The sequence below is a fragment of the Bos indicus genome, chromosome 13 (assembly GCF_029378745.1).
Source record: "Bos indicus isolate NIAB-ARS_2022 breed Sahiwal x Tharparkar chromosome 13, NIAB-ARS_B.indTharparkar_mat_pri_1.0, whole genome shotgun sequence".
Taxonomy (NCBI): domain Eukaryota; kingdom Metazoa; phylum Chordata; class Mammalia; order Artiodactyla; family Bovidae; genus Bos; species Bos indicus.
The window spans coordinates 58,028,991-58,045,319 of record NC_091772.1 but is presented as its reverse complement, the minus strand read 5'-3'; the positions used below and the strand labels follow the sequence as shown (position 1 = coordinate 58,045,319).

The window sequence follows — 16,329 nt, the reverse complement described above, 5'->3', positions numbered from 1 at the left end:
CACACAGATAACAGTTATGTATAAACACTGGGCAAAGCATTAAAAAACAACTCCGAAGGTCCTTTGGAGCCGCCAGATACAGTCAGGGACTGAAAGGGGAATGACATCGAATGAGACTCAAGTTTTCATGGCTTTTCCCCCAGAAGGCACACCCACGACCATGCAGCACAGGGTAGCCAGAACTCAAGTGGGGGGCTGTCTTCATAGCTCACAGTATTTGAGGGCAGAGGTCAAGGTTGCTAGAGCAGCTGGGAAAAGAGGAGGCACATCCCAGAAAAGATGAATCCCACAAGGCAGGAAGCCCTGAAAATCAGCTTATAAATCCCTTTCCTGGCTTTGCTTAACCCTCAAATTGTGAAAGCACGGGAGTGACACTAAGGGCCTCAACAGAAGCCAGCAGCTGGAGAGGCCATGACGGGACTGAGCAGAGGTCCTGCTGCTGCTCGTGAGAATAAGCAGGGTTTAGAATCCGGTCCTGCCTGTTACGTAAGGCTGAATCAATACCCTAGGATCCCCCAGAAACTGCCAAAGGGCCATGTCTTAGGAGTAGAGACCCACATAGACTCACCCTAACCACGTGTAAAACCATCTAAGGGTGATAAGCCAGTATTCTAACACTTCAGAGAAGATAACGGAAACCAGATATTTTAAATATGTAACTACAGATGGGGAGTCTCACACAAAATGGCAACTGATAAATGAAAATGCTAAAACTGAAAACTGTAAGATCTAAAATGAAAAATCCACCAGATAAGTGACAAATTAACAAATCAGAAGAACAGAGAGTAGAAATACAGGAACATGGTACCTAGAGACAAATTCAAATGATCAAACGTATGTGTGACTGGAGACCCAGAAGTTGTTAAAAAGAAAAAAAAGCGGGGGGTGGGGGGCGGGCGGGGGCGGACAGAAAAGATGTTTCGAGAAACAGTGGCTGAAATTTTTCCATATTTTGGTGGAATTAACTCACAAATCCAAAAGTTTAGCAGACTCACAGATACTAAGAAATCTGTGTCTAAGTCTATCATGGTCAAATTGCTAAAAATCAAAGTTAAAGAGGAAAATCTTGAAAGCAGCCAGAGATAATACCATAGGCACATGCAGCTTCCATAGTCAGTGGAGGCCAGAAGACAATGGAGCCGTTTCAAAGAGTCAGAATTACCCACTTACCAAATTATCTTTCAGATATGAAGTCAAAGTCATGACATGTTTAGAAGAAGAAAAGCAGAGAGGATTTAGCAGCAGTGGTCTCAGAAAGGTTCTTAGGCTAGAGGGGATGACGCCAGATAGTATTTGAGATCCAAGGAAGAAACAAGAACCACTTGGAACAGTTAATATAAAAATCTGGGGATTTTTCTTTTTATTAAAAAAAAAATTATTGGCTATTTAATGTAAAAATTATAATATTGAATTATGTGCATTATCGTATAGATTTAAAATATTTGACAGCGGCACAGAGGACAGTGGGATAAGAAATCTTGCATGGTTCTGATCTTTCACATAAGGTGGTGCATTTTAAACTCTAAGTCAGCTATGAGAGACACACATTGTAGTTACGAGAGCAGCTACCTAAAAGAGTAATACAGGGAGGCATAACTAAAAAACCAATGGACTAATTACTACATTAAAAGTAAACAGTAAAAAACAGTTAATGCAAAAGAAGGGAGGAAGGGAAGAACAGGGTTTTATTTTGTTTTAATGTAACAAAATATAAAGCAAGTAGCAAAATGGTAGTCCTAATATCAGTAAACAAATATATCAGGAAGTATATTAAGTGCTAAAATTGAAACTCCAGTACTTTGGCCACCTCATGAGAAGAGTTGACTCATTGGAAAAGACTCTGATGCTGGGAGGGATTGGGGGCAAGAGGAGAAGGGGACGACAGAGGATGAGATGGCTGGATGGCATCACTGACTCGATGGGCGTGAGTCTCAGTGAACTCCGGGAGTTGGTGATGGATAGGGAGGCCTGGCGTGCTGCGATTCATGGGGTTGCAAAGAGGCGGACACGACTGAGCGACTGATCTGATCTGATCTTAGTGTAAAGGAACTAAATATTCCACTTAAAAGGCAAAGGTTTTCAGATTGGATCAAAAGTCAAAATCAAACAATATGCTGGTTATAGAAGGGATTACCTTACACAGAAACCTAGAGATCATGTGAAAATAAGAGAATGGAAGTGGATATTCTGTGCAGACCATAAGCAAGAGAAAACTAGTTTTTATATCTATAGCAGTAAATAGACTTGAAGAGAAGGGTTACCATCAAGAATAGAGAAGGGGCTTGAAAAGAATAGCATTGGGGAACTTTTCATGTTGATAAAGACATTTTCTATCTTGGGATGGGACAGGATGAATGTATATATACACATTTGTAATTTTATCAAAATTAAGACCTTTTATCAGCCTTAAAATCTTTGCATTTCTCTAAATGAATCTTACTTTACAAATTTAAATACCACACACACACAAAATCCAACAGCCTTGTAAAGGAAGTTGCTGGAATCATGCATCAAAAGTGAAAGCTAGTACCATAGTCTTTGTGCCATCTGATTGCTTCTCTGTCATCCCGGGGAGGGCAATTCAGAGTCTTTCCCACCTAATCATCTGGTTTCCTTAGTTTCTTACAAGTTTTTTTTCTCTCTAAAACTTAACATTTTATTGGAAGTTTTCCAACTTTGACCCCAGAGGCAGGGATCTTTCTCTCTGAGACTAGTAACGCTTAACCTGTATGGTATCACCAACTCGATGGACATGGGTTTGGGTAGATTCCAGGAGTTGGTGATGGACGGGGGGCCTGGCATACTGTGGTTCATGGGCTCGCAAAGAGTCGGGTACAACTGAGCAACTGAACTGAACCTGGATGGATGTTTGAGGCTGGCACTTATTTTGACATCACCCTGCACCTAAACAGTTCTTAGGTACTCACTTCTGATAACAGTGTCCTGTGTTTTGAAGGGGAGCCACAGAACAGAGAGCAGGAGGGGAGTCCCATAGTACTTCTCACATCGCGTGTAGGGGTCAGGTTTCAAAGTCAGGGGATACAACAGAGATCAATCAAGCACAAGTCAATGTCTTGTCTCATACACTGACCTCACATTCACTGAGCGGGAGGCTTGACCAACACACACATGCCCAGAAACCAGGGTTGACTGGGGTGGGCACATCCCATTTTCCATCTGACACCTTATCAAAACAAATGGCCCGCTAAATCAGTCTCACTATTTAGATTGTCCTTCCTTCTCTTCCCTGTTGTGTTGGGGGGAGGGGGAGAGCTGGAGGAGGATTGGTGGGAAGAAACCCTGTACACAGAGTTAAATGCATGTAAATGGAATGAGATATGTACCGCTTTGGGGAATTGCCATGTATGTGGACGATATCAAAAAAGCGAGTTACAAGCTCATCCAGGCCATGAATGTAAATGTCTACTCATTTCTGTAGCACAATCAGCATTTAGATTGCAGGTTATCTTTACGACACCCAAATGCAGGCACTTCTCTGGAGAACTATTTACAGCATTATTTTTATCTCCTTGTTTGGGGAGCGAAAGTTTAAAGGACTACTGAACAAATGAATTTGGAAATTATAACATTGAGTGCAATTAGCCTTTTCAACTGAAACAATTGTTTATAGCACGTATTTAATTCCCATAAAAGTGTATTCTAAAGTACCTTCTGAGCGGCATTTCAGTGTTAGATTTGAAGTTTTTGCCTTTGGTAATTACTGGTTCATTTGCTTTAAAGCATCATGTCATCTTTCTTGGCTTAAGAGAAAGATTACCTTCTGTGTGGGAATAATGGGCTTCAAAGTCTAGTAAGAAACATATTTAACCAGTTTTCCCGATTTTGTTGTTTATTTTTCCCTCTTCTCTGCAGTTTCGTGCCTTAGCGCCAATGTACTACCGAGGCTCGGCTGCAGCTATAATTGTTTACGACATCACGAAAGAAGTAAGGCCTGACATACCATCTTCTTGAGACTATTCTGAAAACTCTGTTTAGGTCGCTTCAGTCTCCAGTTGCTTTCCTCCTTTGTGTTACAGGAGACATTTTCAACATTAAAGAATTGGGTAAAAGAGCTTCGGCAGCACGGCCCACCCAATATTGTAGTTGCCATTGCAGGAAATAAGTGTGATCTTATCGATGTAAGGTAAGTTATTAGTGCAGGCGATACCAGTGCTGATTGTGTGTTCTTCTAACAGAGCAGTATCCAGTAGAAGAACCTAGCTTCTGTTTTCTCTCTGACATTGAAAACTTCCTTTTTGTTGTTTGGTTGGGGTCCTGAAGTTTCGAACTAAAATTGAGAGTTCAGACACTCGGACCTCATTAGACTATGTATCGAGACAGGTGTGTAATTTATTTAAACGTCAGTTGCAGCACACTTGAACGTGATCTGAGATTGGTGTAGCCTCAGCTCCCATGGCACAGGGTACTCGAATGGAGAAAGGACATTTGAAGGAAAGCATGTTGATTGGCAGTTTTTCTGGACCACTTCCATGATCCTCCAAGCAAGGGCTGTAGTGGGGGAGGGGGAGGGGAGAAACCATGGTGATTCTCTGACCATTCCATTAGATGCATTGCTAGTGGTTCCAGGTTCCGTTCTGATCATCATAAATCTGGTTAATTACTGGGTTAGATGGGGATCACATTAAGCTCCTGACAGATAGAGTTTGTGATCTACAGTTTATTGTTTTCCAGAGAGGTCATGGAGAGAGATGCCAAGGACTACGCCGACTCCATCCATGCAGTCTTTGTAGAGACAAGTGCAAAGAACGCGATAAACATAAATGAACTCTTTATAGAAATTAGTGAGTATTTGTACCTCATGCATTTCTTTTGTGCGGAGCAACTTAGTACAGCTTTATCTGGCCAGGGGGAACTTCCTCCCTACACAGAGCAGTCTAGACTGGTGGTGTTCTCAGTGGAATGAGATTTGAGAATTGAAGAGTGACAGTGGGTTTTCATATCGGGCTGTAATTGCTGGAGAGCTGCTGCCTGATGACTGGCCCTTCTTTCTAGGAGGAGTGTTGCTCCTGAATCAGTAATGTGCAAGGCCTTGGGGTCCTGGAAGCTGTCATTGTCCTCTGTCTCTTTAAATGTGTTTCAGTTAGTCATCCAAAGTCATCGAATGTGAATAAGATAAATAAAGGGACATGAAATGTGTGTGTAATTCCCCCATAAGAAAGTCCTCAGAAATTAATATGAGGCTCTTGCCAGTGAGAGGTTAAGACACTCTCCCCTCCCCTCCTCTTTCCCTTTCCAGAAGTGTTACAGTGATGACACTCAATGGGAGAGTCTGCTGCATACCTCTGGGACCGTCCATGGATCGTATCTGTTCATTCATTTCATTCCAATTCATCAGAATGTTCACTGAGACCTGTTCCAGACTCGGGGGAGACAGCAGCAAGCGTGACGGGGCAGCCTCTGCGGTCCACTGGGGGAGAGACAGCACACAGGGAAGCAAGACCCTTTCTGATGATGAGCAGGAATACAAAGTATATAAGATAGACTGAAAGGAAAGAGTTTGTGCAGGTGGTCAGGGAAGGCTTCTCTGAGGATGCACTATTAGAGCCAGACCCTGACAGAGCAGATGTGCAGAGCCCTGAGGTTCATGTTAACTGAACAAGCACAAGAAGGACAGGAGAAAGCCACACTGAGATCCACCCTTTGGGGAGATCTGAAAGTAGAAGGGTGCTTGGCCAGCACGTAGAGGAAGGGCCAGCAGGGCCAGGCTGGGACGGCCCCCAGGGAAGCAGACCTAGGGGCACACCAGGACCTGGGGGCTGCAGGAAGCCCTGGTGACCCTGACAACTGGCCAGGGCAGGCCCAGCTCCAGCAAGTGGACGACAGTGGCAGGTAGGCCCCTGGCCACCTGGCTACCCCATTACTGGGGTTACTTTTGGTTTTATTTTTAATTTTTGATGTTTTTAGTTTGTTCAGAGATCTGCATTTTATGTAACATGTCACACTTTTTAAATCTGGCCACTTCCTGAAATATTTTCAGAGTACCATGCAGGCCTGCTGGGCCCATCTGCTGCCTGGAACAGCTGGTGGACACTGGTGTGTGAGCCCTAGTCCAGCCCCTTCCTTCCAGCATTAAAAAGCAATAATATTTATCGTCTTCCTAGATTGTAAATAGCAGTTACTCAGATGCATTCCTAAAAGGCAGTGTGTAAAGGTAGTCGGGAATTTTTCACAGTTTAGTTCAAGCTAAAATATCTAGGTATGTGGTATCATAATTATCACTGTTTTTATAAAGTGTTCTATAGCAGTATTAAGAATAGGAAAGTAGTGAAGCCTACCAGCAGTGAAAATCCCTATATAAAAACTAGCCTGTACATACTGATTTTAACTGTGAAGAATAAAAAAAAATATGTTCCAAAAGATTAGAAAAACTTAGAGAGATGTAAATTGAGTTTATTATTTACTGGGCATTGTAAGATCGAGTTAGCATGGGGCCTGAGTTTGCTGGCTTTTTATTGAAGTCTAATATACATGCTGCAGAGTGCTCCCATCAGAAGTATAAAGCTCCAGGGGTGTTCACAGACTGAGTAGACTCCTGGATCAGCACCCATGTCAAGACCCTGAGGCCTTGACAAGAACCTCACCCCTCCCCCTCCCACAGGGAGCCCCCATCCTGATGACCAGCTCTTCTTGTTTTACCTGTTTTTAGACTTTATGCTTTTTAAAACAAACTGGATTTGCTCACGTGTGTCTGGTGTGTTTGACTCTACATCACATCTGGTAGATAGGTCCCCATGAGCACGTGACTCATTGTCATTGCCGTGGAGTGTGTGTCAGGGCGGGCCACCTCCACGGGGCAGTTACCGCCACATGGATAGGCATCTGGTGGTTGTCCCCAGTTTCGAGCTGTGACAAGTAGAACCTCTGTGAGCGTTCTGCTTCGTGTCCAGTGTGCACGACGTGTGCACGTTTTTGTTGGGGTCTGTTTATACCCAGGAGATGATTTGCCGTGTCATCAGGTATGCGCACATTGAGTACAGGTTTGCTGCCCAGCAGCCTTCAGGGTGGTCACACCCATCAACGCGGACACCAGTGGGATCTGAGAACCCCAGTCACTCCATGTTGGGCCGGCAGGGTCGTGACCCGCCACTTTGACAGTGAATGAAGTCAAGCACCTTGCCGGCATTTGTTTACATTTTTATAATATTTAGATAGCCTCTTCTGTGTAGTTTTGCCTGTTTTCCTGTTGGATTTATCTGCCTTTGTCTTAATGTTTATAGTTTATTTTGGCTATGAGTCCATTGTTGATTATGTCTGTTGGAAAGCTCTGCTCTGCACCTTGACTTTCATTTTTGGATCAACTCCTTCCGTGAACTGGAGCTTTAAATCTTAATGTATCCACTTTGTCCTTGCTTTCCCTTGCAGTTAGCTCCTGCTTAAGAAATCCTTCCCTATTCCCAGGTCACAAAGGTGTTCTCTGCTTTCTTCTAAAAGTATTTCAGAGATGGCTCTGTAATACCAGCTGTGTTTTCAGCATCCATTTATTGAGAAATAAATGATGACAAGAGTCAGTAGAACTTATAAGTAAATTTGTGTTGTGGTCATAACAGTGCATGCAGGCATTTGAAAATGCTTGTAGGACTTACTAGGGGTGCTTCCTTGCCTCGTAGGCACCATGCTGTGTACTGCCCTCCCCCCCACCCCGCCCCCCAGTTTGCCAAACATGTGGGTGTCAGTTCGTCCCATGGTTTCAAAGTATCTCAGCACCAGGTGGTGTGTTGAATGGACACTGGAAACATAAAGCTAGAGACATGCTGCTTTCCTCCAAGAGCTTGGGGCCCCATTCAAGGGAGAGAGGAGATCGCTGCCTGAACAAGCATGTAATAATGGGCTTCTGGCTCCTGACTAATGTGAGCGTCCAAGGTGCTAGACAGAGTTAGGAACTGCTCCTGGTACTGGGAGCAGCCCTGAAGTTATCAGGGAGGGTGGGTGACTGGGTGATTTAAGGCTTCTCTCAAAATTGACACTATGCTTCACAGAGCAGTAAAGTGAAACCCATTCATTCTCATGCACTGTTGGTAGGAGAATAAAGTGGTGCAGCCTCTTCAGAGAGCAATTTGGCAGCATCTGTCAAAATTTAAATTGCACATCGTTCCTGCGTTTGTGCTGGATAGACCCTGGGAGTACAGTGTCTGTATCAGACGAACACCCATGAGTGGAACTGCGTGACCCAGCTCTTCCCAGCTGGTCCATTTGTCCTACACCAAGATAGTCTTTGCATTGTTGTTAATGACATCAGAATACTGGAAACAAGCTAACTATCTGTGAATTGGGGATCAATGGCAGGACATCCACAGACGCAGCATCACAGAGCCTGTAGATGAACTCTGCTTGGGCAGTGCCCAGGATGCATGACGTGAGAGCAGTCTGTGCTTTTGCCTGGGTTTTAAGAACAGGGACGGGTGCGTGTGTGTTCTGTGCACGTCTGCGCACACCTCTCTCTGAAAGGTGGCCTCTGCTACAAGACAGAAGGATAGAGACGTTCTGATGCAGTTTTAACATGTTAAATCTTTTTCATTTAAAAAATGTGTACTAAATGCCAGGTGATACTCTTCTTTGGACCCTGGGACCAAAAAAAAAAAATGACAGGATATTAGTGGGAAAACTGATGGCAACCCAAAGTCTGGAGTTGGGTGAATAGTGATGTTCCAGTGTCAAGTTCTTCATTTTTGCCAAGTCCCACGGTCATCCCATGAAGTCCCCAAACCGGGGGAGGCTGGGTGAGGGGACCCAGCAGTGCTGCATGTTACCTTTGCAGCTCTTCTGTATGTCTCTTCTAAACGTCTTTGCAGCATGTTACCTTTGCAGCTCTTCTAAACGTCTCCCAAAGTTAGAAGTTTATTACCTTTTCTTAATTTTAGTGAGACCTGTCAAACTGCAGGTATAGAATGGTCATGTATGAGAATGAAGCCTGAGAAAGTGAATGCTCACTGCCCTCCCTCCTGTCCTCTCGGTTTAGGTCGAAGAATTCCATCCACTGACGCTAGCCCACCTTCTGGCGGAAAGGGCTTCAAACTCCGCAGACAGCCTTCGGAGCCAAAGCGGAGCTGCTGCTGACCGGGCCTCGGCCCCCCGGGCTTCCCGATGAAGTAGGTGGTCCTGACAGGTCTCGGGAGGGCTGGGCCCCGCCTCCGGGGGTCACCTGCCAGTCTTGGATCTTCTTCGGGCAACAAGGATTCACAGGAATTGACCGGTTTCGTCTCCTCTTTGGAGACTGCAGCAATAATACGTCAGTCTGTGGACTTCCGTCCTGTAAAGAATCTCTGTGTACACAGGGACTGCATCGTTGGCTCCTGATCTTGCTGAGAAGGAATGTACAGTTGTGTGGATGGTAGGATAAGATCATTGAGTAGCTTTGTAGTCAAGATTCTATGTCACATTTGTAAAGGGAAAATTAGCACTTTTGTGGTTCTTGAGGAAAAAAAAAACAGCCTTGTGGAGACATTCCTTCCCTTGGTTTCCCGTTGCCACTGTTAGAGGGAATGGTAGCATTTAGAATGTGTGCACTTACCACCGTGGAGAGATGGCAGTTACGATCGTCTGAAGCTGACGTGGGTTGTTTCTGGGGCTGATGGAGAAGCACCCGCCCCTGCCGTCTCTGACGCACTTTCAATTGGGCGCAGCAGCCCAGGACCCTGTCGCATGCGTGTCCCCAGGCACGTCACTCGCACCTTTTTAGGTAAGCTCTGATGATTGAGATGGTGGTGGTAGAGAGGCTGCCTGGAACATGTTGAATTGCAGATTCAGTTTAAACTGACTAGCCATGTTTTCCAAAAGAAGAGAGGAAGCCCAGAAAGTGGAGTAAATGCTGTCCGTTTTTTATTTAACCGAGCTGTCTTGGTGGGGGAAACAGTTATCTGCAGCTTGCTTAGCACATGTAAAGTTGTAGTCATATATTTATGAGACCACTGCTTACAGATTATAAATTATGTAAATACATTAATAAATTCTACGTTTTGTTTACCACTCCATTCACTCTTGCACCGGCCTGGCGCGCGCACCCCGTTTCTCAGTCCGTGCACGGAAGTTCTTTGAAGCACGTTTTACGTGGTGCAGAAGCATAGAGCATGTGGCTCTGGGTTGGCAAGGGTTTCTCTGCCTTCCCTCCCACCACACCTCCCCTACAGTCCCATCTGGAAGCCACCGTGCAGACAGATGCCACTTGGAGAAGCCTGACGAGTCCCTCCTAGCCTCGGGGTACAAGACCAAGCTCCTGAGCCCATGTCATTTACCTGGTCTTGGAAATAAGCTGCTTCTAGCTTTCACAGCAGCCTCAGACCAACTGTTTGAAGAGCGCTTCTCTTGTTAACAATTCCGCGTCTCTTTCCCTTATTTTCCCCTACCTCTCTTAGTGGTTAACACTCTTTTCCCTCAGGGAGCCTAATGAGCTTTTTAATATAATCTAAAAATAAAGCACTGAAGTGAAGTTGGTGAAAATTTGTTCCTGGTCTAATCTGGCACCCTTCCAACCTGAGTATTGTAAGGGAAGGAAATTTACAAGATTAAATAGGAAATGAAACAGCTTGAATTTCAAACCAAATTGTGTTTTCAGAGCTACCCTTAAACTGAACAGTCAAAACTTTTAAAAATAATGGTTATTTCTTCATGCCCCCCACTTGATATGGTTCGATTTTAATGGGAAAATTATAACTCAGATTAAGTGAAAAACAATTCCTTTCCCCATAGTGTATATCTTGAGCATTTGGAATTGTTTATTCTCTTATTGAAATCATATAGAAGGAATGTAGGTAGTGAACATTCTCATGTTGCTTTGTTTAAAGTGTGCATGGATGCTCTCCTCCCCTGGCATCAAGCTTTCCTCCCCAGTGAGATTAGCAGAATTTGGACAGCGTGCGTGATTCCAGGGCCAGGCACTTCACACTTCAGGGTGGGTAGGCTTCACTTCATATACATCCAAATGGACTGGCCATCAGGCCACTGCCCTGGTGGGTCCCTGACATTCCCCCCACTAGGCCTCTGTCTCCATGACAGCAAAATAAAAACACTCGACTTAACCAAGAGGTGAGGCGTGTGTGGCCCTTATTTCAGCAAAAGATGACACGGATCTGATCTCTGACCTTCACAGTTTTTCCACCACAGCTGTCCATCAGCATGGCTGGTTTCATGGTGTCTGGGTGCACAGGGAAGGGTGGGCAGAGCGCTTCCATGCCTCTCTGGTGGGTGAGGCCTCCCCTCCAAACACCTCTCACCCGATTGTGACGTGGGCTGCACAGAGCCCAGCACGATCCATCCTTCCGCCCCCGCAGCCGCCTTCTCCTGATCCTCGTGGTCCTCTCCACATGCTCCCCACACAGTTTGGGGGCCTCTCTTGCCCTCATTTTCCTCAGTCTGTCTCAGAAATTAACGTGGCTCTGTACCTCACATGATGTCTTCTTAATACTCAGCAGTAACAACTGCACCTTGCTCTCAGAATCCATAATCCATACTCGATGAGAACAGGGGAAAGGATGTTTTCCGGTACCTTGTTTGCTTCTGAAGCACAAGGATGGATATTAACATCAGAAGCAGTGTTTTATTTTGAGCCCACTTTGGATTATTCACCTGAGTAAACAGGGATTTAATACATGTTTCATACATCCTTTATTCCTCTTATCATGAGAAAAAGCTGTGAAGGAATTGAGACACAGCCCATCTATAAAAATCTGCTTTCGGTTCTCTTATGACGCAGGGCCATCTTTAAAAACTTGGGGGACTGAAAAGAGAAAAGCTGTTCATTAGCTCTGAGTGTCTGTTGATTCCTCTCAGAGAAATGAAAATCAGGTCTTTGCTGGCGTCCAGTCCTAGGAACCAGTGATCTCCAGAACTCTCCTTTCACACAAGTGTTTTTCTGATTCTGTGATAACTCATTAATTACCATTTGGTGATTAAAAGAACATAAAGGGGGAGTATGATTAAGTGTCCTTCATCTTAAACTCCTTTTAAGAAGTTATTAGGGAGAAGTACCTACTGCAAGTCCTTCTGGTTCTAAATGAAACCTCCATCACCTGCTCTTCAGCCACAGTCAGGCCCAAGTGCTACACGTTGCAACAGAAATGTTTGGTTCCTTCAAAATAACTCACTTCCTTGTCACCCATGTATGATATTGTGGGAAGTGCCTGCCCCCCATTATATACACACTTCCTGGGTGCCTCCTTGCATCTGAGAGGACTGGACCCTTTGTGCCAGAGGCTCCATCTCTTCAGTGGGCCGGTGTCCTTCTTGAGGCTATCAGCTTTTGTTATTTCTAAATGTGTAGAAAGGGAAAGAAAACCACATTTACTTCCAGAACTTCTCTTTATGTTTTTGTATTTATTTCTTTTCTGCTCTCAAGAAGGAACATAGGTCTGCAAGACCTTCTAAATTAAACCCTGACAGAGCAATGAAAACATCCTCAGATGACATTCCATGGCTTTCCTGGAGACGTCAGACTCCAGGAGACGTCAGACTCCTGGAGACGTCAGACTCCAAACTTTTACGGCATCACGTTAAAATGGGCAAGTTTAATTGAGACAGCAGTACGCTAATTGGCCTGTCAGCCTCAGAGCTTGAAAAGGCATTTGTTCACTGTTAAATGCATCCTTTATGGTCTGAGAGTACGTTTCAAAAGAGGTTATATAAATTCTTACAAGCATCTTTTCACTCTTTTTTTTTTTTCCAGAACACGCTGAGAACGTGATTCATGGCCCCTTAGTGTATAAGAAATAACGTGTGCAGCATGTTATATATGTGACAGACGAGACCCCCCATAACGTTCAGATGTCTCTGCAAGAACCTGTATAAGCAGTGAGGAGACTTTTCCCCGGGAAAAGTCACTGGAATTCCTTTCACTCTCATCTATACCAGGGACCCACTGTAGAACATCTTGGGGTAATGACAGCCCACAGATTCAGGCTGCCTTTCCTCTCTCAACTCATTAGGCTGCAAACGTTCTCCCCCATCTCCGTAATGAAAGTTAAACGACAGTGATAAGCTGGAGAGTGGAAACCTGTGAAAATCCTTCCTTATTTAAATTTGTTGTAAAGGGACCAGCAGCATGACTTGTTTGTTTGCAGGAGATCGTCTCCCTCTTTAAAGTTAGTATTTTTTAAAAGAAGAAACAGGATGTACCTTCAGGGGTCGGGCAGTGACTATAGACCTGCTCTCACTTACACATGGTCCATCAAAAATGTTTCAATGATTCAGAGTAATATTTAGGAGATGTGTTCTAACTCCTATGGTACTGTGATTAAAAAACAGTCCAAGCAACAGAATTATCCAGGAGATAAACATGATGCTGTATGGTTTTAGCAGAGGGAAGTGGGAGTAGAATTTGGCTGACCTTGAACTAAAAGAAATGACCTCTGCCCATTTCTCTTGACAGCAAGGTTACTTGTCTCAACTTCCAGTAATAGAAATCCAGGCAATGTGATCATCCGATTTGCAAGAAACATTAGTGAAATTCTGGGGCATTTGTCCTGTTTTATGTGCAAATGAAAGTTCAAAAAAAAAATTAGGAAGGTGTTACATTTTTCAGGAGCCTCCACTTTTTCAGTCCAAGAGAATGATAAGTGAGTGACCTGTTATGATGAAGTTTCATAGACATAATGAAGAAAGGGAATAAATAGAACCAAGAATCTCCTTATTTCTCAGTTTGTCCTTCAGGATTCTCATAGCATATAAGGAAAATGATTTACCCTCCAAATCTAGAAGGACTTCCAGTGTCATAGATCAACTTTAATTTTTGGTCTGTACCATCAGAAATAACTAATGTCTGTGTTCTTTCCTCTTAGAGCATAATCAATTCTAGATAGGTTAGAATACGTGTGGCTTCCAAACAAAAGGATTCAGAAGTTTAATAAAAAGAAAAATCTGGAATCTTCCATCTTTTCCTTTTATTACCTTCAACATTTTAGGTAGATAGCAAGATTAGAATTTTTCATCAATAGTAGAGTTAAAACCATGGAATCTTAACAAATTTAACCGAGTTGTTTTTTTTTTTTTAATTCATTGCCAGTTGATTTTCACATCAGTGTGGATGGTCCTGGCGTCCAGTGCCTCATCAAAATGCTTCATAATGGAAACAAATAAAATTCTGGGTAGCTTTCCATGAGCGGGAATTCAATTGCCAAGAATTCAGCTAATTAATGGAAAATCCTCAGATAGTACTGATGGCTTTTTGAAAGCGCCTTCTCTAAGTTGGCAGTTTTAAAGTGTAGACCTTAATCATCTAGTTAATCCTGCAAAAGAAACAAAACACACTGGTTTGATGCAACTTCTTGATTTGGGAACTTCTTGTTTCCGGAAGCGAATGGTTTAATGCAATACTAAAGAAGAAATCCATCTTTAAAACAGCATTTCACTCACAGAGCCAGTAATTTTCACTCAGAATTGAAATTGTTCAGGAAGTGCCCACCTTTCAGGTCACAGAGACAAGCCCACCACCCCTTCTTCCACAAGGCAAGGCCAGAGCCCACACTGAGCACCCAGCTGCCATGGGGCAGGTCAGGGCTGCAGGCAACACTCCCCCTCCTACTTCAGAAATAGTCAGCACCCAGCACCCATGATTTCACATTGGAGCTTAACACTTAATTAATTAATTTTTTCATGAAATTTATACTTGAATTGTCAGTTTGACACACACACACACACACCCCCACTGGAAAAACCTTGAAAGCAGGGCTTAAATTTGTATACCTCCGCTTACTTTGCCCATGAGGTTATTACACAGTTTAGGACACTTTTTCTTAATAATGGATTATGCGCGTAATGTCAGGTCAATCCAGCATGGGGAGAGCTACCAGCATCTGGTTGGTCAGAGCCACCGATGGGTGCCTCTGTTTTTAAACCATTTGTTGTGTCTTGTAGACAGAGTTTTATGGCCCTGGGAAAGATTTCTTTCTTTCACTCTCCTCCAGCAGCTCAGTCTCTCCATCATCCCACGTTACGAGTCACTCACACAATGGTCCATCACGCCTCTGACCTTCTTAAGAGTTGGCATCTTGACTTCCTTGTGATCGAGGCCGTGATTCTTGCCTTATTTCTCCTTCGCTTTTTGCTGCGGGCTCTCCCTTAAAGACGCAGGGCACCCACCACCACCTCAGTGTGTGCGACGTGCCCTCCTGTACTGCCTTAGTTGGTCACAGCAATGAGATTTGCCCACCTCATCCCACGGCGGGGGGGAAAAAGCAAGAGGCAATGGCAATCAGTGATGTCGGACAACACACAGACTAATTTAGGGGCAAAAGTCTAGTATTTCCAGAGAGGAGATGGGCGGTACTGGTTTACAGTGGCAATATGACCGCGTCACACAATGTTTTCGACCGCTGGCAACAAGGCAGGTTAAGTGTCAGAACTATCACTTAGTTTGTACTAGAACATTTGTTAAACTTTGGAAAACCCTAAGCCTAAAGTCTTGAAAAGAGATATGGAGATAGACGAGCCTAGACATTTTAAAAAATTAAGCTAAGCCGATGTACCAGCAATTCTTATTTCTTCTAAGAATGTCATGCCTTTTCAAGACCTGATGCAAGGAGTAAGATATTTGTGCCTTTTTCTAATAGTGTCTATTATGGGAAAAAAAAAAATCAAGTTGCTTACAGTTTAGACCGCCTTGTTGCACTATAAGCAGCCCAGATTCATAGCCATGGCTCCCCTGCATGATGCGTTGCTTGACTACCTGTGATGAAATATTGTAATGATGGTTTGCCAAGCTTGTATGAATGTTTGAAGACTTTATTTTTGCAGTCATAACCTTGGGCTGGACCTAAGTCTATATATAAACCACATGGTGTCTGTATTGTTTGTAGATGCTGACGAAAGAAAACTTGATCTTTTGATTTTTGTTGTAAGATTTTTCTTTTTATGTTTAGGCTGGTAGTAGATCATTTGCAAATGGTGGTTGATTTGGCATACTTCTAAACTGTATTGTTTCAGCTTGAATATTCTATACTAAACTTTTATAGAGTATAACATGCTAAGTCACTACAAAATTTGTTGTATTGTAAGGCGAGTGTAAACATTTTGTTAATAAAGTGCTATGTTTACAGATAACATATTTGCCCTTCAACTGGTTTCTCTTTGTGATAGTCTTCATCACACATTTTTCTTTTTCCTTTTTTTTTTTTTTTTTTTTGACTGTGTCTTGGGACATGTGTGATTTTAGTTCCCCAGCCAGGGATCTCACCCACTATGGAAGCACAGAGTCTTAACCACTGAACCACCAGGGAAGTCCTTCAGTTCAGTTCAGTTCAGTTCAGTTGCTCAGTCGTGTCCGACTCTTTGCGACCCCATGAATTGCAGCATGCCAGGCCTCCCTGTCCATCACCAACTCCC

At 43.7% G+C, this 16,329-nt stretch overlaps 1 protein-coding gene across 2 annotated transcripts in view; it reads left to right on the top strand.

Annotated features, from left to right (window-relative positions):
* The window catches only part of RAB22A (RAB22A, member RAS oncogene family), a 53,496-nt gene extending 37,449 nt beyond the window's left edge, over window positions 1-16,047 (top strand). Inside the window, exons 4-8 of one of the 2 annotated variants that reach the window (XR_011570151.1) lie at window positions 3,874-3,945; window positions 4,038-4,144; window positions 4,693-4,802; window positions 5,258-5,489; window positions 8,978-16,047. Coding sequence is in view for 1 of the 2 variants with exons in the window: in XM_019972132.2 (XP_019827691.1) it covers window positions 3,874-3,945; window positions 4,038-4,144; window positions 4,693-4,802; window positions 8,978-9,075 (387 nt within the window). In the remaining variant the exon portion in view is untranslated. The remainder of the gene's footprint in view (window positions 1-3,873; window positions 3,946-4,037; window positions 4,145-4,692; window positions 4,803-5,257; window positions 5,490-8,977) is intronic. The other variant, XM_019972132.2, reaches the window with a different exon arrangement.
* The last annotated feature ends 282 nt before the right edge of the window (window positions 16,048-16,329 follow it).